This window comes from Myodes glareolus, chromosome 5 (genome assembly GCF_982192425.1).
Source record: "Myodes glareolus chromosome 5, mMyoGla1.1, whole genome shotgun sequence".
NCBI lineage: Eukaryota > Metazoa > Chordata > Mammalia > Rodentia > Cricetidae > Myodes > Myodes glareolus.
This window is the reverse complement of record NC_142030.1, coordinates 14,169,412-14,193,132: the sequence shown is the minus strand read 5'-3', so window position 1 is coordinate 14,193,132 and position 23,721 is coordinate 14,169,412. Positions and strand designations below refer to the sequence as shown.

The 23,721-nt window shown below is 42.3% G+C and overlaps 2 protein-coding genes across 2 annotated transcripts in view; one reads left to right on the top strand and one right to left on the bottom strand.

The window, feature by feature from the left end:
* Positions 1-311: 311 nt before the first annotated feature.
* Nvl (nuclear VCP like) overlaps positions 312-23,721 on the bottom strand; it is a 91,717-nt gene continuing 68,307 nt past the window's right edge. The window contains exon 23 of the mRNA XM_087906066.1: positions 312-612. Within this exon, the coding sequence (XP_087762192.1) occupies positions 568-612 (45 nt within the window). The 3' untranslated portion in view covers positions 312-567. The remainder of the gene's footprint in view (positions 613-23,721) is intronic.
* On the top strand, positions 19,686-21,701 carry LOC148121977 (sphingolipid delta(4)-desaturase DES1-like). The gene is made up of 2 exons (XM_087905970.1): positions 19,686-20,423; positions 21,114-21,701. Exons 1-2 carry the CDS (start codon positions 19,707-19,709, stop codon positions 21,258-21,260), a joined length of 864 nt encoding a protein of 287 aa, XP_087762096.1. The 5' UTR covers positions 19,686-19,706; the 3' UTR covers positions 21,261-21,701.

The window sequence follows — 23,721 nt, the reverse complement described above, 5'->3', positions numbered from 1 at the left end:
ACAAACTGTTTCCAAACAAAAACCCAATAACAACAACAAAAACTTTTGGAAACTATAAGGGAACTAGAAGACTTAGCACACTGGAATAGCTAACGTAGACTAGATCCTTTTACTAGAAATGACATTAGAGCGCTGAGAAAGATGGCTGGAACTCGATAATAGTAGCAATGTGTCAGTGTTTTTGACCGGTTGGTTATGTAGGAAAATATCCTGGTTTACAGAAAACCTATATGAATGTGTATCTGGGGTGATGAGGAATGGGGTGACCACTTCTCAGGAAAAGTTTTTTGTAACTTTATATATGATCAAGATATTTCAAAATAAAATTTTATTTGAAAAAGGCTTTATCAGTCCCCTTTTCTTTCTTTTTCTTAATGAAGAGGTAGGAAGTTTTTCCACAAAGCTGGTCAGATGGGAAACATCATCTTCTCCAGTTGGGTCTCAATAATTTGAAAATAAAATGCTCACAATGAAGTCATTGTCAGGCTGAGAACAGACCCTTCAGAGTGAGTGTGATTCTTGGTGAGTTCCGTGCACTGGACACCTCTATGCCAGGTACTGCAAATGTCACTGACTGAGGGACCTCTGCAGAGCTTCATACATCATTTGATCCTGTGAGGATAGAAAATACCACATAGTGCTGATCAATCAGTTATGGGATAAGACATGTAACCAGCAAACTTCTATACTGAAGCCCTAGCCCCTAGGACCTCAGCGTGTGGTTGCCTTGCAGACAGTGTTTCTGCAGAGGTGGTTAGGGTAAAATAGAGAGTGAAGGTGGCCTCAGTCCCACAGGACTGGGATTATTGGACGAGGAAGTTTGCACACAGAATGCACAGCAGAAGGACATGTGAAGACAGGACGAAGACGACACCTGTGGGTCGGAAACCTCAGAACTCTGACAAGACAGCACCTTGATCTTAGACATCTGGTTGAGACCAGTGAGAAAACACAATCTCTACTGCTTACGACTCTTGTCTACGGCACTGGTCACAGAAGCCCTAGCTGTGGACCCAGTGATTCTGCTTTGCTCCTTTCCGGGATGTGCCACAATCTCCACCATTGTCCAGGCAAGTGTGCACACCAGGCCCAGAGATACTGACCTGTAAACTACCCTGAGTCCGGAGGGAAACAGGAGACAAGAGCCAACGCTTCTAAAGTGTGTTAACATTCCAAGAAACTGCCAGAATGGCTCCCAATGTGACTGTTCCAGCTTCCAGTACAAAATATGAGACATCTAGCATCTCACATCCTCAACCCCCTGGCTGTAGCCAATCTTCCAAAGTTCTGTCAATCCAGTAGGTATGGAGTAGAAGGTCACTGTCACCATATTGACCTTTCCCAGCGTTAGATGGCAATGCTACTCCCACCTATTTATCCCAAGGAAAAACTTAACCATGTGTTCTAGTTTACTTCCAGCTATTTAGAATCTATCCTAGGGCCAGCAAGATGGTTCAGAAGATGAAAGCGCTTACTGCCAGATCCAGCAACCCGAGTTCAATCCTACAGTCCACATGAGAGGAAGATAGAACTCTTAAGACATCTGACGTTTGCTTGCATGCTGCAGTACAGGTATTACTACCCCAACCCCAACCCCAAAACACACACACACACACACACACACACACACACACACACAAAATAAATGTAAAGAATAAAAGGAAAATCTATTCAAAAAAGCTAACTGTGCTAGGTGAGATGGCTCATGCCTACAATCTCACACCCAGAGGAGTCTCAAATAGAGGATCATCATGAACTCAAGGCAGCCCGGGCTGGAGTGAAACCCTGTCTCGAAAACCAGACATAGACTGAGGATGTAGCTCTTCTGGCAGCCTGGTTGCCTGGTAGACACAAAGCCCTGGCTTTAACCTCTAGCACCACATAAAACGAAGTATGTGGTGGCATATGTCTGTAATGTCATCACTGGGAGGTATAGACAGGAGGATCAGAAATTCCACGTTATCCTCAGACAGGAAGTTCAAGATCAGCCTGGGCTGTCTCAAATACCAAAAACAAACAAATGAACAAAATCAAAATAACACACAACACACACCCCAAACCTAAAGAGACAACATCAAAAACCATGAGTAAACAAAGTCAATTCTATTAAATTTTCCTTCTGGATAGGTGAAAAGGTCAGAAATGTTAAAAATAAAATATGCATATGAAGTATTAAAAATATGTATACTCAGGCCAGGAAGATGGCTGAGTGGATGAAGACAGTTGCTGCCAAGCCTGGTGACCCGAGACTAACCCCCCAGACCCCACGTGGTAGGCGAAAAGCTGGCATGAGCGCACGGGCTTATGCGCACACACAAAGTAAATGTGAAAAACAAAATATATAAAATTTTAGAGAGGGTAAAAGAATTTCTCTCTCCTATACTGTAACCTCTCCTTCCAATAAGCAATGTTTCCATATACATTTTCCTTCTGAAAATATAAGCAAAAACTACAATTAATTATTTCACCTTTCTAACATAAATAGCATACAGAGACACATTCCTATACTTAGCATATTACAGACACAATTCCTAAGCTTTTATTGAATAATAAATTTGAGAGATGTTTTTTGGTCATTCAAGTAGCTATACCATTTCACAGTACGACAGTTAAAGTTTTGGCCTGCTAGTATATGTGCCAGAGAAGAGGAGTCTTGTGGCACAGGTCTGTAATTCTGCCACTTGGAGGACTGAAGCAGGAGGCTCATGAGTTCGAGGCTAGCTTAGGATATAAAAAGAGACCATTGCTCAATAAAAAACAAATTAATAAAATTTCTAAGTTCCTATTCACCGACGTAATTCCCCATCTCTTTTCAAGACACCGAGGAAAGTTTCTCACCTTTACTGATATAGATGGCTTTACTTTCCTGAAAGCTTCTTCAAAATGTTTATGGCTGACCTTGAGCTCACCTGTGGAGGAAGCGCACAAACACACACCTCAGTATAGTCCATTAACCTGAAAGACTGAGGTGGGTGATCCCATAGCACCTATTCAAGCACATTTACATATGCCCCTCGCCAGCGCTGCCTCAGTGAGAATCTCTCCATTCATCTGGGGAAACAGGACTGCTGGGAAGCACTCTGTGTCTTAGGGATACTGGGATGGAAGAGAAACAGTTGAGGTCAAGCTGTGCAGGCTGCTCACACTGTCAAAATGGCCAGTGTGGTCTCAGGTAGAATCGATAAGAGATTTTAAGTAGAGATGGCCAATAGAACTAGAAATAACCAGCAACCTGTATTACTACCCTAGGGTATATTCTTGAATACGAATTCACACTACTGAGAAACAAAGGCTAGATGTTCTCTAAGATAAAACTACTAAGAGTACACATGTATATCACAAAACTGGATTAGAAAGGGTTGTAATTTTTATAAGGTTAGGTGATAAAATAGCTAAATGTCAAAATATAACTTGGTTTACAATGTTAACAAGATAACTTAAGTGATGACAATTTATACTTAAAATAGTAAACAGATATTAGGATAATTGAGTTACCTAAAACAAAGTAATGCAAGTTGCTGAACATTCCACTGATCAGTTAGACAGCAGGGTTAGATATGGTTTGGGCAACGGTACAAAGTCTCTAAAGGCCAGGGAGCTAAAAATGAAAGCCACAGCAAAGCAGAGATGGCAGCATTTGTTATATGTGCATATGAGCAACAACCAGAAAATTGAGTAGCAACTGCATTACATGAGAAAAGACCTCCTAACTTGTAGTCACCAATATAACCTAAGAAAGTGGTAAGATTCAGCTTACAAAATAGCATACATGATTTTGGAATTGGTTGCATGGGAAGTGGCAGCAAGGAAGATATAACAGATCCTTATCATGTGACCCATGAACTTAAGACCTTCCTGCTTTGGATTCTTTAGCATTAAGATTACAGGTACACAACCAAACGAGGCTATGATTTTTGTCCATAAAATATTCTAAGTTTGCCTATTATCAATAATTTCTGGATGTCAACATGTAGAAAAATGCAAATAGATCCATATCTACTACCACGCACAAAACTCAAGTCCAAATGGATTAAAAACCTCTGACCACATTGAACCTGATAGAAGAGAACGTGGGAAGTAGTGTTTAATGCATGGGCACAGGATACCACTTCCTAAATAGAACCCCAGCAGCACAGACACTGAGAACAACAATAAATAACTGGGACCTCCTGAGACTGAGAAGCTCTGTAAAGCAAAGGACATGATCAACAAGACAAACAGCCAACCTGTTGAATGCGAGAAGATCTTCACCAACCCCACATCAGACAGAGGACTGATCTCCAAAATATATAAAGAACTCAAGAAATTAGACATTAAAATTCTAAATAACCCAATTAAAACATGGGGTACAGAACTAAACAGAATTCTCAACACAAGAATCTCAAATGACCAAAGATACTTAAGGAAATGTTCAACATCCTTAGCTATCAGGGAAATGCAAATCAAAACAACTCTGAGATTCCATCTTACGCCTGTCAGAATGGCTAAGGGCAACCATTACTTTCTATTCTGCCATTTTTAACTAGCAGGGTCTCTCTACATAGCCGTGGCTGTCCTATAACTCACAGAGATCCATCTGCCTCTGCTTTCCAAGTGCTGGGATCAAATGTGTGTGCCACCACCACCTGGTACCATTTTTCTTAATAGACTGCCTCTACTTCTATCTCTATCCACTTGTGTGTATGGGAAGCATATACTCTGGGTTATTTTAAAAAGAAGAAAAGGGAAGAGGACATGAAGTTGAGAGAGGATGGGACAGGAAGAGGTTTATATGCAATTAGGGCCAGGACTGGGAGATAAATATGATCAAAACACATTGTATGCAGGTATGAAATTTTTAAAAATATTTTTTATAAAAAAAATAAAACAGCTCTCCTTTCGTGTATGTCGAAGATTTCTTATAAAAAAAAAAAGGTCGAGTTTGGGGTGTGAGAGAAGATGGCTCAGTGGTTTGAAGCACTTGCTGTTTCTGTTGAGGACCTGGGTTTGATTCCCAGCATCCACTGGCCACTAACAACTGTATGTAACTATTTTCCATGAGATCTGATGCCCTCTTGCCCTCTGATCTCCATGGGCATCAGGTATGCATGTGGTGCACAGACACACAAGTGGAGAAAATTCTTATACACATTAATTAAACTTTTTGTTTTGTTTTGTTTTGTTTATTTTTCGAGATAGGGTTTCTCTGTAGCTTTGGAGCCTGTTCAGGAACTAGTTCTTGTAGATCAGGCTGGTCTCGAACTCACAGAGATCCGCCTGCCACTGCCTCCCGAGTGCTGGGATTAACGGTGTGCACTACCACTGCCTGTCAGGGGTGGGGGTAAATAAACTCTTTTAAAGAAAAATTTTCAAGGAAAAATAAACTATCATGTTACCTTAAAACTTATCTTCTAGGGCTGGGCAAAGTTCAGTGAAAAGGAGAGCACTGCTCAAGTCTGGAGCAAACTCTGAGCGCAACCCCCAGCACAGCGCTAAATTCCTTCTCTGGGCAGGACATTGCGCTAGGTTACATTAATTTACTCTCCACAGATCTTAACGCTAAAGCACTGTTAGTGTTTTACACATAAAGCATGCTACTTTTTTAATTATTATTTTCATGTAAAACTAAAGCTTGGCATAAGACACTATAAGGCAGAGCTGGGATTACTTTCTGTATTGAATCACAGCTCTGAAATGACAGGCATGGACCACTTTGCTCAATTGTTCTACAAATAAATACATATGAGTAATAGAAATATTAATATTTTGTTGGAGATATAAAAGTATTAGTAAATAAACCTTGATAATAAACTGTTTGAGGAATATAAATGAACATAATTATTATCTATACAAACAATTATGAAGTCAACATCTTAGAAACTGTTGAATAACAATTATTTCTGGAAAAACAAAGTGACATCAGGCACTGGGAAGAAGGAAAGGATGGAGCAGACCTGTGCTGAACCTTCTACACACAGTGCTTTCTTACCACTTCCTCCTCCTTTCCTTCTTCCCGTCCCTCTAAGGCAGTGATTTCCCTTCATTGTTTATTATTTTTCCTAAAAGTAGCTAGTGATTATTTTAGCATCACAACGACCACAAAAAACATTATAAATGTAACAGTTTACAACATTCACTAGATTTCTACTCTGCTATCTCAAAACAAAACCCAATGAGACAGACAGACAAGAGATAGAGAGTGCACTCCATGGTATGTCTTACTATTTATTTTCAAAACCTGTTGCTCAGCTCACATAGTGGAATATAAACAATGTCATTCTAAGATAATATACCTTTCTCTGGAAGCCTCATCTGGGATACCCAGGCATACTTCTCGGTCAAACCTCCCTGCACGTCTCAAAGCAGGATCCAAAGAGTCTGGTCGGTTAGTAGCTCCAACTACCAGAACTCGAGCTGTAGCTGCCACGTTATTCAGATCTAGTGAGGACCAACATAAAAGAGTAGAGAACAAATCACCTGACATTTGAGGACAACAGTGTTTACACAAATCATTTAAAGGTTCGAGAGAATTTGTGTACTTTGATATATAAACACTTTAAAACATTGTCTAATACAGTAAAAGTGTGAAGAAGATAGAGACTGCCTTTCGTGCTGCAATTCACAGTCTACTAAGGACTATGAAGTGGATAATTAAGGAAACCCTGTGTCAGACAAGTTTCAAGAAGTTTAGTAACAATCAGGATAAACCAAGCACTGTAACAGAGCAATGGAGGAGGAGGAGACGAGGCTTCATAGGAACAAACCCTGCAGAAAAGCCTGGCGGGAAGTGTGGTATTACAAGCACAGCTAAAAGTGGCTGAAGTTCTAAGAGTGAAAACACACAGGTGCACATGCAATGCACACACAGACAATGTATGGTCCAGCAGTGGGGGAGGAGGAAGGTAGCAATGTTGTCTCGCAATAGGGGAGAACCAGACAGTGGGATAGAACATCCCAAGTTGCTCTGGCTTATTTTAGAGACAGATTTTCAGGAATAAACAGAATACAGGGTTTAACTTTTATCTTTCACAAATATTCTACAAGTTTTAGCTTTCATAAATATTCTGTTAGCTGAACCAGAATTAAATAGGAGAGAGTCTAGGCTATCCTGCCTCAGGAAATAACATGGCATTCAAATGTAATGTACATTATAAATACTGAACCTACTACTTTATTTTTTTAAAGATGTATTATGTATTATGTATAGAACATTCCTTCCATGTATGCTTGCATGCCAGAGGAGGGTGCCAGATCTCATTATAGAAGGTTGTGAGCCACCATGTGGCTGCTGGGAATTGAACTCAGGAGCTCTGGAAGAGCAGTCAGTGCTCTTAACCTCTGAGCCATCTCTCCAGCCCTGGACCTACTATTTTATTAGCAAGAATCTATTAAAAGCTTTTCTCATACTTTAGGTCTCAAAAACATGGCAGAAAACTTGAGATGAAAATGAAAGAGCATATGGTACGAGTGGTGTAATTCAATGGTAGAGAGCTTGCAGACACACCAGGACCCAGGTTCAATCCCTGGTGTTGCACAAAAGGTAAAATACAAGTAATTTACAAATTGGCACCATAAGAAACTCGTAATACATATTATGTTATGTAGTATTTCAAATTAACTTTCCTTTTGATTTTTTTGGTTTATTTGTCTTGAGACAGGGTCTCATTCTTTAGACAAAGCTGGGTGGGCCTGAAGCACACTATGTAACCCAACCTAGCCTACAATTCATGGCAATTATCCTGTCCTAGTTTTCTATGTGCTTGGATAACAGATTACAGAAATATGACACCAAAACATATTCTATTTCTTTTCTTGTTTTTGTGATATATACCTGGCTGGACTGTAATTCACTATACAGTCAAGTTGGCCTAGAAGGAAACATTGGTAGAAATGCTTAAATCTGCATAGTAAACTTAAAGAATATTATTACAGTTAAAAGAGGTAAACATAGGCCTGGAGAAATGGCTCAGCAATTAAAAACTCATAGTGTCCTTTTAGAAGGCCCTAGTGTGGTTTCAAAGACCCAGGCCTGGGTGCTCCAAATGACCTGTAACTGTAAGGGATCTTACGGCCTCTACTGGCAATGTACTCACACATACAAACTTAAAGTATTTTTTTGTGGAAGTGAGGATAGAGACAGGGATTCACATGGTAGCTCTGGCTGCCTGGAATTCACTGTATAGACAGGGCTGGCCTCAAACACACAGAGATCTGCCTGCCTCTGCCTCCGGAGAGCTGGGATTAAAGGCACCTGCCACCACACAAGGTCAAAAGTAAAAATATTTTTTAAAGACAGAAATAAAAGTGCACTAAGATTTTATTATTTCTCTCCCAAAGATATTCTTAAGGGACAACAGTAGGTACTATGTGACCCTGAAATTGTAGACAGCAACAGCAAAACAACATAATATATGTATATTTAATTACTACAGAGTTGGGGAGACAGCTTAGGTAGAAAATTATTTGGCACACAAACATGAGGTCCTGCGTTCAATTCCCAGAACCCACATTAAAGGAAAACAAAAGGCATGTAACTCGTAACTTGTAATCCCAGCGCTGGAAAGATGGGGACAGGCAGATCCCTGGGCTCACTGGCCAGTAGTCTCGCTTATGGGGCAAGCACTAAGCCAAGTCAATTAATGATGGCTCCTAAATAATGATATCTGAGATTGTTCTTTGGGTTCCCTTCCCACACACACATGCAAACACTTCTGGCACACACATGTGTACCCACATATGTACATACATACACAGGCACAGTAGAACACAATTTGAAATGACTGGACAATCTTCTACCAAAAAGATCCTATTATGAGATTCACTATTTAAATGGCTCATAAACACACGTATGACTTGCATTACTTTAAGAAATATATTATCTGGGCTGGAGAGATGGCTCAGAAGTTAAGAACACTGACTGTTCTTCCAGAGGTCTTGAGTTCAATTCTCAGCAACCACATGGTGGCTCACAATCATTTGTAATAAGATCTGGTGCCCTCTTGTATACACAATAAATAAATAAAATAAAAAATATATTATCTTTAAAACAAATTCATTATTTTAAACTGACCATCCATGCAGGTTAGAAGCTGGGCTACAAATCTTCGTTCCATATCTTTTTTTAAAAAGAAAAAATTATTTATTTATTTATTATGTATACAATTTTCTGTCTGTGTGTATGTCTATAGGTCAGAAGAGGGCACCAGACGTCATTACAGATGGTTGTGAGCCACCATGTGGTTGGTGGGAATTGAACTCAGACCCTTTGGAAGAGCAGGCAATGAATGCTCTTAACCGCTGAGCCATCTCTCCAGCCCCCTTTCCATATCTTTTGAAACAACTTCTCTTTTGGGGGTAATAGCATCAATTTCATCAATGAAAACAATACAGGGTGTGTTTGACTAGAAATAAAAATAACACAAAGATATGACTATAAAATAAATTCTTTATATTGGTAGATAACATTTATGTATTCTTTAGAAATTTAAAGCCCAAGAATTAGTCATCAAAGAACAGCCATGAAGAAGGCAGTTCATAAAAATGCTTCTGATTGCTCTGTACTAAGAGAACCAGATACTCTGAGAACAGAATGCATCATGGTCCTGAAATACCTTCTGACATTCTTCTGTAAGTCAGATATATTTGCATGCCACATTGAAAAGCTTTAAACTAAGCACAGTGGCACATGCTATTAATTGTGGTTCTTGGAAAGACCAAGATTTCAAGGACATCCTAGGCAATGTCTCTAGTTCCAGACCAGACTGGCAAGAGGAGATCCCATTTCACAAAACCAAAATAAAAATAAATTTCAAACTAGAAAATAAAAGTTTGCTCAAATGGTATGACTTTTTCTCTAGCATAAAAATGTCAAAATTTGGCCAGATGGTAGCGGCACACGCCTTTAATCCCAGCACTCAGGAGGCAGAGGCAGGAAGATGTGAGTTTGAGGCCAGTCTAAACTACAGGAATTCCAGGACAGCAAGAACTGTTACACAGAGAAACCCTGTCTCAAAAAAAAGAAAAAGTAGGTAAGGAAGATTGCTTGCCACTAAGAGATGAGCAGAGTTTGAATCTGGGGATCACACGATAGGAGAGAACCGTACTTCAACTTCCAACTTCTACATGCTAACGGAGACCCTTGGCACATGTGTATGCCACCCTTCCCCCATAAACAAATGTAATAAAAAAAACTTCTTTTTAAAAAAAAGTGATGAACTGTGGTACACTTTAATATGAAAATGGGGAAAACAGTGGTTCAGATTGGTAATCCCAGCAGTGACTAAGGCAGGAGGATTACTATAATTTGAGGGAAGCCTGGAATACAGACTGAGACTCTAATTCAACAACAATGACAATGAAGAGGCCAACGTAGTAAGTTTTATAAACATACATTTTACCACACACACATAGTAATCAGGATTAAGTGAAAAACAAAAACCTAGGCTTACAACCTCAATCCACTCCTGAGTCAAAACAGTGACACTGAACTAAGTCACACAATGTCAGCTAATATGACACCAAGGTGATATACCTGGCCTGTGACTACGGCTCTCTTCCTCAATCTTCCTCATGACAACGCTTGCAAAGAGCACCTATGACTGCTAGATCCGTTACAAAGGTAAAAGTACAGAGCTAAGGTCTCAGAAAGCGAACCCATTATTTTCTGTCAGTGACCTGGAAAACTAAATGGGAAAGAAGAAATGGAAGTAATCAAACTTAGCCTAAGGACAGGATTAATTTTAGAAAAGAACTCCCTAGCTCAACAAAGGTTGTTTGTTATTCACTTGGATTAGGGAAGAAGTGTCGGAAAAAAGTATAAAATCACATGCTTATTCAACACCTGCATCAGGCACTGTACTGGTTTACAGAGAGACTAAACACAGAACTAAGGACCTAAATGTGCCATTTATCTTTGGATCCATATCTGCCATTGTGTTTATCATACATACAAAATTTTCCATGGCGGTCTGAATGAGAATGCCCCCCCCACTCACACCCACACACATGGGCTCATATCTGAATACTTGGTTCCCAGCTGATGAACTGTTTGGGAAGGATCAGGAAGTGTGGCCTTGCTGGAGGCAGTGTGTCATAGGTGGTGAACTTTGAAGGATCAAAGCCACTACTCATTCTCAGCTAGCTTTGTCTGCCTCGGGCTTATAGAACGATATGTGAGCTCTCACCAGGCGATGGCAGTGCACGCCTTTAACCCCGCACTCCCGCACTCGGGAGGCAGAGGCAGACGGACCTCTGAGAGTTTGAGGTCAGTCTGGTCTACAGAGCAAGTTCCAGGACTGGCTCCATAGTTGCTGATGAGAAACCCTGTCTTGAAAAACAAACAAACAAACAACAACAACAACAACAAAAAGGACTAAGACTATGTATGTGCTTTTCTGTGCCCATACTGTCTCAAACATTTCTCTTGCTGGGCATGGTAATACAGCACAGCAAGGCAAAGGCAGGCTTCTTTAATTTCAGCTCAGCCTGATATGCGTAGCGTATTCTAGGCTAGCTAGGGTTATACAGTGAGATACTTTCACCAAAAATTAATGAATTTAGAAAAAGATATCATCCTGAGTGACGTAACTCTGACCCAGAGAGACAAATATAGTATGTACTCACTCATAAGTGGATGCCCAACATAATGCAAAGAATAAGCAGCCCACAGTCCACAACCCCAGAGAAGCTAGAACCCTCTTCCAGAAACAGATGGAAACAGATGCAGAGATCCACAACGAAAGACTGGGCTGAGCTCCCAGAGTACAAATGAATAAAGGAGTCAAGACCATGGTGGGGAAACTCACAGATTCAGCTGACCTGAGCCATTGGGAGCGCAGTGACACCAGACTGACAAATGGGGATACTGCACAGGACTGAACTAGGATAATAATAGAGGTGACTACTGTGTGGTTTGGGCAATATATGGGGCCACTGGCAGTGGGTCCAGGATCTAATTCTAATGCATGAACTGACTATGTGGAGTCTTTTCTCTATTGAGAGATACCGTGCTCAGCCAAGGCACTGGTGGAGCGGGAGGGGGGGGGAGAGGCTCCGTCCTACCTCAATGAGGTGATAGGACAGACTTAATTAACTTCCTGTGCGAGGCCTTACCCTCTCTGAAGAGCAGATGTGGGGGAGGGAGGGAAGGAGAAGGAAGTGGGAGGGGGAACTGGGACTGGCATGCAAATAAATATTTTTAAAAATTAATGTATTCTTATAATTTATATTCAATATAATTTATTACAAATATATAATTACTTATTGCAGTTAAAACACACTTCTCTATTTCACATCAGCTTCTAATAGTCATAATAGTTATGTTTATGAGCCATTATATATTTTAAATGCAAATAAAGATGCAAAATTAAACACAGTGTGGTGGTACACAACTGTCATTTCGACACTGGCGTGGAAGCAGGAGGATCCTAAGTTCAAAGTCATCCACAGTTACACATGAAGCCTGAGACCAGACTGGGTTCCCTACGACCCTGTCTGAAAGGTGAGGCAGCGAAGGAAACATGACAGAACAACTTTGCGTCGCTTTTTGGTTTTCGTCACAGTGGTGACTCCTATCTGCTCAAGCACACGGCATGATTTACAGGACCCTTGCTTTATACTGGACACAGTGTTAAATGTTTTCTAAGATATCTTTCAACTGGGCATGGTGGTGCATAACTATAATCACAGCATTTAGCAGGTGAGGTAGGAAGGTTGTGTGGCCAAGAATTTAAGACCAGGCTAGACAACATGGCAACACACCGTCTGAGAGAAAATAATCTGCGGATTTAAACAATCAGAAACTCCATGAGAGTTGAGTATTTTTATCGTTGCAGGTTACTCCGAGTAACAGCGTAGATCGCCTCCTTCCTACCATGCTAGGTGATGACACGGAATTGGTCTCCAACTTTCTTAGTCAGAACACAATTACACCCATACTATGCTGAAGATGTAACTTCAACTGGACCCAAATATCCTCTTCTAAATTTTAATAACAGAAATTGTAGTTAGCTATAATTTTTTCACTGGTAAAGAATTTCCTTTTAACTTCTAATCATATAAAGAGCAGTTATCCTTGAGATTTACAGTGCCTGTATAATCCTAAATAGGATAATTCTCTTATTGTTTGCAAGTTGTTTGGTCAAACATAAGGTAGAGAAACAAAGTAAATAAAATATCGTAAGGACAAGATGTTTTGGACATTAAACTCTCAGCTACGACAGCACAAATATGCTTGATCTCATACGAAACAGATTACTTGCCAAGAGTCTGTATCATTAAACCCACTTTAAATTTTTACTATTAATATTTTTACAAAAGGAAGTCCATGAGTGGGATAAAGCAACTAGCATTAGAAAAGCTGAATGAGCAAGAGCTGACTCATAACAGCTTGGTCAAATATATCTCTGAGCTTTTGCTCAGATTCTCCATAAACTCCTGACACTCTTTTTAGTTAGGTTTTCTAGATATATAGAGATATATCTCAGTCAGATAGGAATTCTTCAAATTTTTCAGAGACCTTCAGAATATGGCATTTAAAATGTTTAAGAACTTAGAACTTTTCATGACAGTGAGATACATCTGCTCCTGGAAGCACCAATCTACTTCAAAAAAAAGAGGGGCATCAAAGAGGCTCCTCATGGAGTTTGCTAGCTATTTGGGCAAAACTGCTCTTGCCTAGACTGCTTTTTGATATGCTGTGTAAACTGGACATGCAGGACCCACAGAGAGATGAGTGCTGAACTTGCCTAAAGGTGAGACAGTCTTTCAGAGTTCCTGCTTCATAAAAGAGTCTGCAAGACATTCTGCAGGATACAAAAGAAAGTGACTGACAAACTGCCAATATAGGTGGAACTGTCTTTGAAATTTCCAGCTTTATGGAAAAGTCTACTGGATACTATGGGCCTGTGGGCTGAAGATGGTTGTCCCAATGGTACAGAAGAACTCTGGGTAACTGTCCAGGCAGTGAGATGTCTCTGTCAATTCTGGAAGTTGCTTCCAGCGAACTTTCTGTTTTCTTATGTAATATTATATCATTCTAGAGTCTAATGGAGTTGAAGAATAGATAGTAATAATTATAGATTTCCTTAGTCATGATAAAAAGTAAAATAGATATAAATATAGTAACTGTAATTCTTACTACATCTCTGGGATGAAACCTGCTTGATCATGGTGGATGATGCTTCCAATGTGCTCCTGGATTCGATTTGCCAGTATTTTATTGAGTATATTTGAATCAATGTTTGTGAGAGTGTGTGGTTCTGAAACTGAGCTATTCGTGTGATTGTGATCTGTAGTCTTTCTTCATGAAGACCTGCAGGGAGTCTGGAGGACCATGAGCAAAGGTGGTGCCCTTTGGCTGGCTCAGTATTTTGTCCCCCTGTCTGTTAGACACTCACCTGTTGTCTCGAGGCCTCAGTAACACCCACTCTTCACCTTGCTGTGTTTCTCACTTCCAGGTGAGGAGAATAGCAGCTGTGTACTACGATAAACTCCCCCACCACAGCTCCTGGAGCAAGGTACTATATGATTTTGTGATGGGCGTCACAATAAGTCCCTACTCACGGGTGAAGAAGCTTCAGGAAGTAGGTAGCTTTTAGAGAAACACTCTCAGAGCCAAAGCAAATTCTGCAAAGATTTAAAACAATAGACAATGTCGATTTGTTTCCTTGTTAAAAATTAAGGTCAGTGATGATCAGAAGCTGTCCCGGAAGAGTTTTATCTCCATAATATCAAGAAGCTGTTCTGGAAGAACCGCACTGAGGTTCACAGCACCGCGGAGGAAGAAAGAGGAGGCCATGGATTAGGCTTAGAGGGAAAATGTTCCATTCGCATCCCCTCACCTGCTGGCTCTGGCACACTGCAATCACTCCTCGAATGCCTTGTGAATTTATTCATGTGCAAGAAAGCAGTACATTTTATTATTATGTTCGCACCATTCTCTTCATACCTATTGATTCATACTTAACCTATGCTTGGGAACCGTTTCCTATCAATACACCAAGAACTGCAGTCGTAGCACAGAGAAGTCGGTGCTGTAGCTGTTTTATCTTAAGGCTCCTTTCCCTGGCATTTATCTGGTACTGACTTCTAAAGGATAAGAACTCTTTTGAGAAACCGTAACTATGATACTACATCCCCGTTACACTTTATTTCCTCCTCCTCTTCTTTTTCGTTTTGTTTTCGAGACAGGGTTTCTTTGTGTAGCCTTTACTGTCCTAGAACTAGACCAGGCTGGCATCGAACTCACAGTAATCTGCCTGCTTGGGCCTCCACAGTGCTGGGATTAAGACATTACCAGCACTGCCCAGTTCCCAGTGAACTTTTTAACATTAACTAACATCCTAAAACCTCTGCCTATCTAAATTAAATGCCAGGTAAGTTTTGAAAACTAGGAATCTTTGCATCTGAATCTCTCTCTCTTTTTCTTTTTTGATTTTTTGAGACAGGGTTTCTCTGTAGCTTTAGAGCCTGTCCTGGAACTAGCTCTTGTAGACCAGGCTGGCCTCCAACTTACAGAGACCTGTCTGTCTCTGTTTCCCGAGTGCTGGGGTTAAACGCATGCATCACCACTGCCCAGCAAAGCAATACTGCCCAACGCGGGGGTATGCATGCTTCTGAACCTTAATAAGATGAACATATTGAAGTTGGTTGGTACATCTTTTAGAAAGTATTTAATTCTTAGGTTACCCTTTCTTTATGTTCCTTGAATTATAATTATTGAAGATCCCAGGTCACTATAGGGTGGTGCTCCCTATAGATGGCCCAGGCTGAGAGCATCTCTGTGGTGTGCCCTGGCAAGATCACTGTCCTCTCTAGTTTCTAGACAGTGACAGTCTGATCCAGGGACCTGGGTATGTGGTACAGCATGGGCAGTGTGTAGTTTGCTGTTCATGTGTCCTTTTATTAGGAAGCACTCTGTCTACTCTTCTGTAATCCTAGTCCTAGTTAATTGTTTGGACACAGAAGTGGTAGTTGATTTTGAAACGAAAGGTCTCCTCATGAAGATCTTCATGACCTCGGTGAGAGATGCCAGTAAGAGAAATGCATACATTGGAAGGACAGAAACCATGTCATCTTTCCCTCTCACAAGAATCATGTTTCCATTTTGTTTAGGGGCTTTTCAGCTGGGTGGGAGAAGTTTTACAGCTTAGAAGGCAGACACACACACACACACAGACACAGACACAGACACACACACACACACACACAGACACAGACACACAGACACACACACACACACACACAGAGTCTGCTGATCATTCACTTTGGAAACTAAACACAGTTCAAGTTGCTGCATGTATTAAAGAGGGGGATCCAACTGACTTGGTGAAGTTGCGGTCACCCCAGGATCCATAGTTCCAGGAGGTTCTGTGCAGCAGCCTTGGCTACCCAGAGACATTGCCTTCCTGTTTCATCTCGTGCGGGAACGAGGGGCTGACACTGGTCACCTGCAGGAGAGGAGTTGGACCCCATAGGTGCTCACTAGACACAGAACCTCACACCTAGCAAAAACTTCTTCCTAGTCTGGCTCCAGAGCTAGGATCTGGAGAAGGTGACTGGTGGATGAGGTGAGGGGGCAGGGCGCGGTAGGCTAGGCTCCTCCCTTCTGTTACTTCACTCAACCTGGCACAGGCACCGCGCAGACCAGAGCCTGCAGCAGTCTCTATCTTTTCTGCTTTCAAGAGGTTGGACGTGGTGCAGAACCCAGAGAAGTCCATGCCAAGTCATGGGGAGCCTCGTTTCTCGGGAAGATTTTGAGTGGATCGACTCTGATGAGCCGCATGCGCAGAGGAGGCGCGAGATCCTGGGTGAGGTCTTGTGGATATGCACCAAAGTGTGTTGTGTGGTCTCTGCTCAGATTCCCAATAGAAGGAGAGTCCCAGGATAAGTTCAGGGCGCTCACAGACTTGGGGATGCATGGCAGAAGCTGGTCCCCCTCAACTCAACCTGCTGATTTGGGTTAAAGATTTCCAGACTGAGCCATCCCAGGCCTTATCCACTAGCTAGGAGACTCTAGGGAAGTCCAGTGGGCAGTGGATTTCCTAAACAACCTGCCACTGGAATGTGAGGGAATGCACAGGAAGTGGTCCTGGGAAATCTTGGGGTCCCTGAAGCCAACTACATGTGAACCAGTGCAGATAAGTTCCCGTGAGGAGCCCCAGGCTTCATGGAGAGGACAGGTCCTGCTGTGCTTGCATCTCCTGTCTTTGTGAGCCTACCACAAACCTGGGACCACAAGGGCAGCTCATAGACAATTCTCATCCTTTCTGGCTGTCAGGGTGAAGAAACTGGAACACAGACGACAGCCAAATACAGAAATACCTGGCTTGTCCTGGAAGTTGTTTAGGGCTTTAAACCAGTCTGACCAGGTCATACAGCTCTAGAGTATACTGGGATGCTCTGTGCTCACAGGGAATGCTCCTCGCTCCCAGCTGAGCTGGGTCCTTTCCGACAATCCCTAACCTCCCCTCATTCCAGGGTTTTGACTTTTCTGCCTTTTAGAAGATGCAGTGAGAAGGAAGGAGGTCAATGCTGGGAGGGGGATTCTAGTCCGGTCTAGACAGCCTGTAAAGAGCATGCTCCTAACCTCTTCTGTCTGTAGAAGTACACCATGAGGACCTCACACCCTCTGCTGTCCCCAACACAGCGCTTGAACCATGAGCATGTCCACAATGTCACAACACCCTAGAGGGCAGTGGCTCTTGCTGACTCTGTATAGGGTACACTGTGCCAAAGTCACCACTCACAGTCGCAGATGGTACAGGGAGACTGAGATGGAAATAAGTCAACACCGCACGACAAACTGACACTTCGAGGCACACCTTCAAGAGAAAAATCACTCACTTCCTAAGAAGTTCATGAAACCGGTAGAGTTATCTACCAGACACGCCTCCAAATCTCAAATGTACAAAATTTATATAAAACAGGGTAACGATGCCAGAAAAAGAACAAAATAACTTCTTAGCAGTAGATGCTATGTAAACTGTTGTGCATGAAGTGCTTGGCAAAGAATTTGTAAGAACGGGGCTGGGGATGTAGCTGAGTGGTTGACTGTTTGCACGGCCTGTGTGAGGCCCAGCCAGCACCTTACTGAAATGGGAAAGAGCCAAAAGCATTTCCTCCGCATTCAGGAAGAAGGCAAGGCTGCCACTCCTGCGTGGTTTGGTATTATACTAGGAAGTCTGAGAAAGAATAAATGGGCCAAAAAGGGAGAGGAAACAGAAAGCAGAAGGTGGAAGATCAAATGTCCCATTTGCCCAGGTGACTGCACATGCAGGAAAGCCGACTCCACATAAGGCTCTTAGACATGACCAGTTCAGCAACACAGCAGAACACAGAGTCAGCATTCAAGAATTAGCTTATTTGTTGGGCATAGTGGTGAACGCCTGTGTACTAGCTACTCGAGAGGCCGACGCAGGCTAGTCAAATTAGCAAGAATCCATCTTTTAAAACCCTTTACCTCTGGGGCTGGGAGATACGGCTCAGGTTCAGTGATAGGCTCTGTCTCAAAATATAAGGTTTATATAAGGCTGGAGAGATGGCTCAGTATAAGAGCACCTGCTCTTGCAGAGGACCCAGGCAGGCATCCGATGGCTCACAACCACCGTAACTCTAGTTCTAGGAGATCTGATACCTTCTTCTGACCTCCATGTACACCGAGCACACACGGTGCACATACATACATGCAGGCAAAAACCTTATACACATAAAATAAAAAGGTATCTTTTAAAAATGTCAGCTACAAGGTGGAGAGTGACTGAGGAGCAACTCCTCACTGACCTTAGCAGACAGAACTATGCACATGATATTCTCTGTAGATAATGTATGGAACTAGAGGTCAGTATGTTAAATAACAGCAGACATAGAAGGGTAAGTACCACAGCTCCTTCACACGGAAAAGCCACAACAAGTTGATTTGGAAATGGAAACACTGTTGCTAAAGATTAGGAAGTGTATCAAGGAGGGGTGGGGGAGGGGAAGATAGATTTGCCCTGTACAAGGATGTCTTTTGTACAAGTATAATCTGTCACGTAAATTCAAGAATATTTAGAAAATAAATAATTATGCTCCTTTATTATATCATACACTGTTTTTCATAGTATTATTAAATGCTCAAAAATACTAACTAAATGATAAATGACAAATAATTGTTTCTTCAAGGGATAGAATAATTTATTCAATCTTGATTTGTCATTACACCCTTAGAGAAAGGAAAATATTGAGCTAGGAGGCTTTGCTTAATGTGTATGTGTCTAAGTGTATATGTGTGCACCAGGCCCGTGCTGGCTGGACAGTGAGCCCCAAGGATCCACCTGTCTCTGCCTCCCTAGCATGGGTATTAAAGATCATGCTAGTACCGGGCAGCAGTGGCCTATGTCTTTAATTCCAACATTTGGGACTCAGAGCCAGGAGGACCTCTGTGAGTTCAGGGCCAGCTAGGATTGTTACACAGAGAAACCCTGTCTCAAAAAACCCAAAAGAAAACAGAAAAAAGAGAGAAAAGATCATGCTAGCAGACTTGGCTTTTGTTTGGCTTCTGGAGTTCAAACCCAGGTCTTCACGCTTGCACAGAAAGCTCTTTGCCAGCTGGGTTCTCTCTCCAGGCCTCATCATAATTTCTTAGCTGTGCTCACTGTATTTTTTTTGTAATTATAATTGTATTTTCGCCACTTATGATTCTTGGCTTTTTTTTTCTTACAGCAAAGTATCCAGAGATAAAATCCTTGATGAAACCTGACCCCAACCTGATCTGGATCATAACTGCGATGGTCCTCACCCAGATAGCTTCGTTTTACTTAGTGAAAGATTTGGAGTGGAAATGGGTCCTATTTTGGTCCTATGTCTTCGGTAGCTCCATTAATGACTCAATGACTATGGCTATTCATGAGATTTCCCACAATTTCCCCTTTGGCCACTACAGGGTGCTGTGGAACCGCTTGTTTGGAATATTTGCTAACCTCCCTTTTGGGATTCCATATTCGGTTTCCTATAAACTGTACCATATGGACCATCATCGATACCTTGGATTGGATGGCATCGATGTGGATGCCTCTTCTCATTTTGAGGGCTGGTTCTTCTGCACCACCTTCAGGAAACTCATATGGGTTGTTTTCCAGCCTTTGTTTCTTTTCCTTCGACCTTATTTTGTCAGTCCCAAACCAGTTACTTCTCTGGAAATTATCAATATTGTGGCCCAGATCGCTTTTAACAGTATAGTTTACTATGTTTGGGGAATCAAATCTTTAGTCTACATGTTGGCAGCCTCCCTATTTGGCCTGGGTTTAAACCCAATTTCTGGGCATTTTATAGCTGACCACTATATGTTATTAAAGGGGCAAGACACCACCTCATATTATGGGCCTTTGAACTTGCTCATGTTCAATGGGGGCTATCATAATGAACACCATGACTTCCCCAGTATTCCTGGAAGCCGCCTTCCACAGGTAAGTGAAGTTTCAATTTATTGTTTTAGTTCTGATTATTATATGATCCAAATTAGTCTTTACTTGCTCATTTTTAAAGAAAACTGGTTTATATTATCAAACAAAAATTCACTTAAAAAAACCATAAAGCATAGTGTATGCCCAGTGTCTGACAGACTAATTTTACTAAAGTTTACTTGAATTCTTACCTTTGGCCATTACAATTAAGATTCAGAAGTGTTACAAGATGTGCAAAATCTATTACTTGGTAGAATAACTCAGTGGGTTACGAAAAGGAGTCATGCAGTTGGAAGTAGACTTTGGCAGGGTCAGGCCTGGTAAGAGCTTGGGATTGATATTATGAAATACACTGCACACATGTATAAAATTCCCAAAGAATGAAAGCAAAGAAACACCCATCTAAACAAAGCCCATCAGACCAGCATGACGAATGGACGTACACGCTACAAGGGGATTTGATTTTTAATTGAGTTATTTTACCAAGTAATAGATTTTGCACATCTTCTAACCCTTCTGAACCCTAACTGTGCACATGATGTGTAGATTGTCCTTATTCATGAAGAACCATGAGCAAAAGCAGTGCCCTTTGACTGGCTCGGTATTTTGTCCCTCCGTCTGTCAGACACGCACCCGTCATCTTGAGGCCTCAGTGACACCCACGCTTCACCTTGCTGTGTTTTTCACTTCCAGGTGAGGAGAATAGCAGCTGAGTTCTACGATAAACTCCCCCAGTACAACTCCTGGATCAGAGTACTGTATGATTTTGTGATGGACGACACCCTGAGTCCCTACTCACGGATAAAGAGGCCTCTAAAAGGGAATGAGATTCAGGACTAATATCACAGTCAAAGAAAATCCTCCCCAAGCTTTCTAACAGCCAACACTGTGGGACTATCTCCCCACCCTGTCTCTCTCACTGGTAATTTAACTCTGGGCATCAGACTTGCCCAGCAAGAACTCTGCCAAATGAGCTATCCTCCCAGTCTGATTTTTTGCCTGATTAGACTTGGGATCAGTGATGGTCAGAAGCTGTCTTGCTACAATTTAAACTCAGATCTCCATGATATTAAGAACTCACTCTGGTTTTCAGTTGGTCTGACTGTTACAGTGCTCATCTCTGCCTACAGGGCGCTAGCTTGTTGAATGAGCACCTGGTGGGGTCTTCACCTATGCCTATCACTTTGTTAGCACATCACCAAATACCTACGTTACTACAGGATCTTTACTATTAAATTTTACTTTAATAAAGAAGGTAACCAAATGTGCTATCAATCAAAATGCATTTACCTTTTTTTGTATTTCACTGTATTTTCTCTATGTTATATGGTTACATTTGTACTTGGGGGAAACTTAGCTTTAAATTATCTCCCCATGGAAAGGACGAGAAAAGTTCAGAGACTGTGGTGTTCCAGGCCCCAGGGAGGAGACCCACTGGCACCCTCTGCTGTACCCAGCTTTAGGTAGTTTATGGGGTTTTGGACTTAGATCAACTTATACCTCAAGCATTTTACCCATTTCCCCAGTCCTATTACTTCTGTTCTCAAAAGCACAGAGAGCAGAGAGTTCACCCCCTGGGAACATAGCATCCTGCTTCAGGTTAAGGACATTATCTCCTTCTAATGTGCATACTGCAAAGTGGATGGTCTGGTCCTCATTAAAAGGAAAAGAAAAAGGAGGATCCAAAATATGAAGTGACTTCTTTCAGGTTGGCCAGCTTCCTCTTACAGTGGTGGGGATCCGGAACCGGATCTGGCCACCCTCACTCTGTTTAAGACCTGTCTGCTGTCTGTGATGATATACTTCAGCTACATTTCCACAAAGAATGTCCTTGCTCATATATGAGAGAAGGGGTTGGGAAGGGGTGTCTTTAGTTGGAACTGGGTGTCTAAATGCCAAGACGGAATTTCAGTAGTTTGGAAGGAAATCATCCACACTGATGGCTGGTTCCTCCACTCTCCTGTCATCTCACATTCCAAGAGGAGGAGCGTGCTGTTTCTGCCTTCAGCCTGGGGTCATAGAACTAAGGAAAGCTGAGAAGGAAAGAGAAGGCAGGCCGGCCACATAGGCACGCATTGTACACATGCCCGTGTTTGTGACAGGCAGCCTTGCAGGATCTGGCTCGTACCTGCCTCTTACACATCGTGTCCTCCTGTTCCTACCCATTGCTGTGTGCCAGCCCTGGCACAGCCCTTTGTTACATGCGCAAGACTGGCACAAATTAGGGCCCTTTCACCCCCCACCCTCCGTACTGTTTCCAATCTGGCCAACAACTTCCCCATTCTCAGCTCTCAGCTCAGAGGCCTTCTCTTTAAAAAATCCTTTCCCATGCAACTGTTTAATTTTTCAGTTTTACTAAAACCAACCCCGAGACAAGGATCAGGGTATAAGTGGCTTCTCGGGAGAGATACCTTAGGGAAGGGTAAGGTCAGAAAAGTGAGAGAAGTATGTGCGAAGGAAGCCGTAGGAACTGTGGAGCACCCAGGCTGGGCCGCAGTCAGGCATGGAGAAGCCACCCAGCGGGCAAGGGAAACTGAACTCCACCCTGACTCCTGGGACAACTTCTGAACTGTCTCGCCAATGGCGATCTCTCGGGTCTGCCCGGCGAGGACACTCAGCGTATTTTCTCTTTTCCCTGCACACCACATGACTTTAAATTTCTCTCTGAGCAGCAAGAAAGCAGAGCTGCACGCTGGTCAGCTCCAGCCCCTCTTCACTAAGGGCTGACCTTGGGCACTCGAACTCTGTGAAATAGAAAGGGCAGAGAAAGCTCTTAGGTGCAGAGACCTGTGCCGAAGGCCTTTGCACTTAGAATCACTGGTCCTGAGCAGATGGCTAGACAGGAGAGCGGGTACCTGAGCAGAAACTGTGCTGCCCCTCTGGTGCCACGCCACCTCTCCCACATCATCCTCTAGCTCAGGTCTTAGGGGACTAATGAGGACTTCACTGGCCCAGTTCGAAGAGGACCCTGATAGGCCTGGAAAAGAGATCTGGAAAGGGATACTCAGAGTTCAAGGAACTTGCCCATAGCCAGAAAGCCCCACAGAATAGGCTAAGGCTTGTCCCTCTCCCAAGTCTTTAAGGAAACAACACTATCAAAAAAATTTAAGTGGCAGCTGGACATGGTGACACACACCTTTAATACCAGGACTCCAGAGGCAGAAGCAGGTGGCTCTCTGAGTTGGAGGTCACCCTGGTTCATATAATTGTGAGTTCCAAGGCAGTGAGGGTTAGGTAGAGAAACCCTGTCTCAAAACAATAAACTATCAAACAAAAATTAAGAGGTGTAAAATTTGGGGCT

Coding starts and splice junctions, on each gene's coding strand:
- LOC148121977 (XM_087905970.1), top strand. CDS start 19,707: ATGAAACCTGACCCCAACCTGATCTGGATCATAACTGCGATGGTCCTC. Junction 20,424..21,113: donor CTGGAAGCCGCCTTCCACAG/GTAAGTGAAGTT, acceptor TTTCACTTCCAG/GTGAGGAGAATAGCAGCTGA.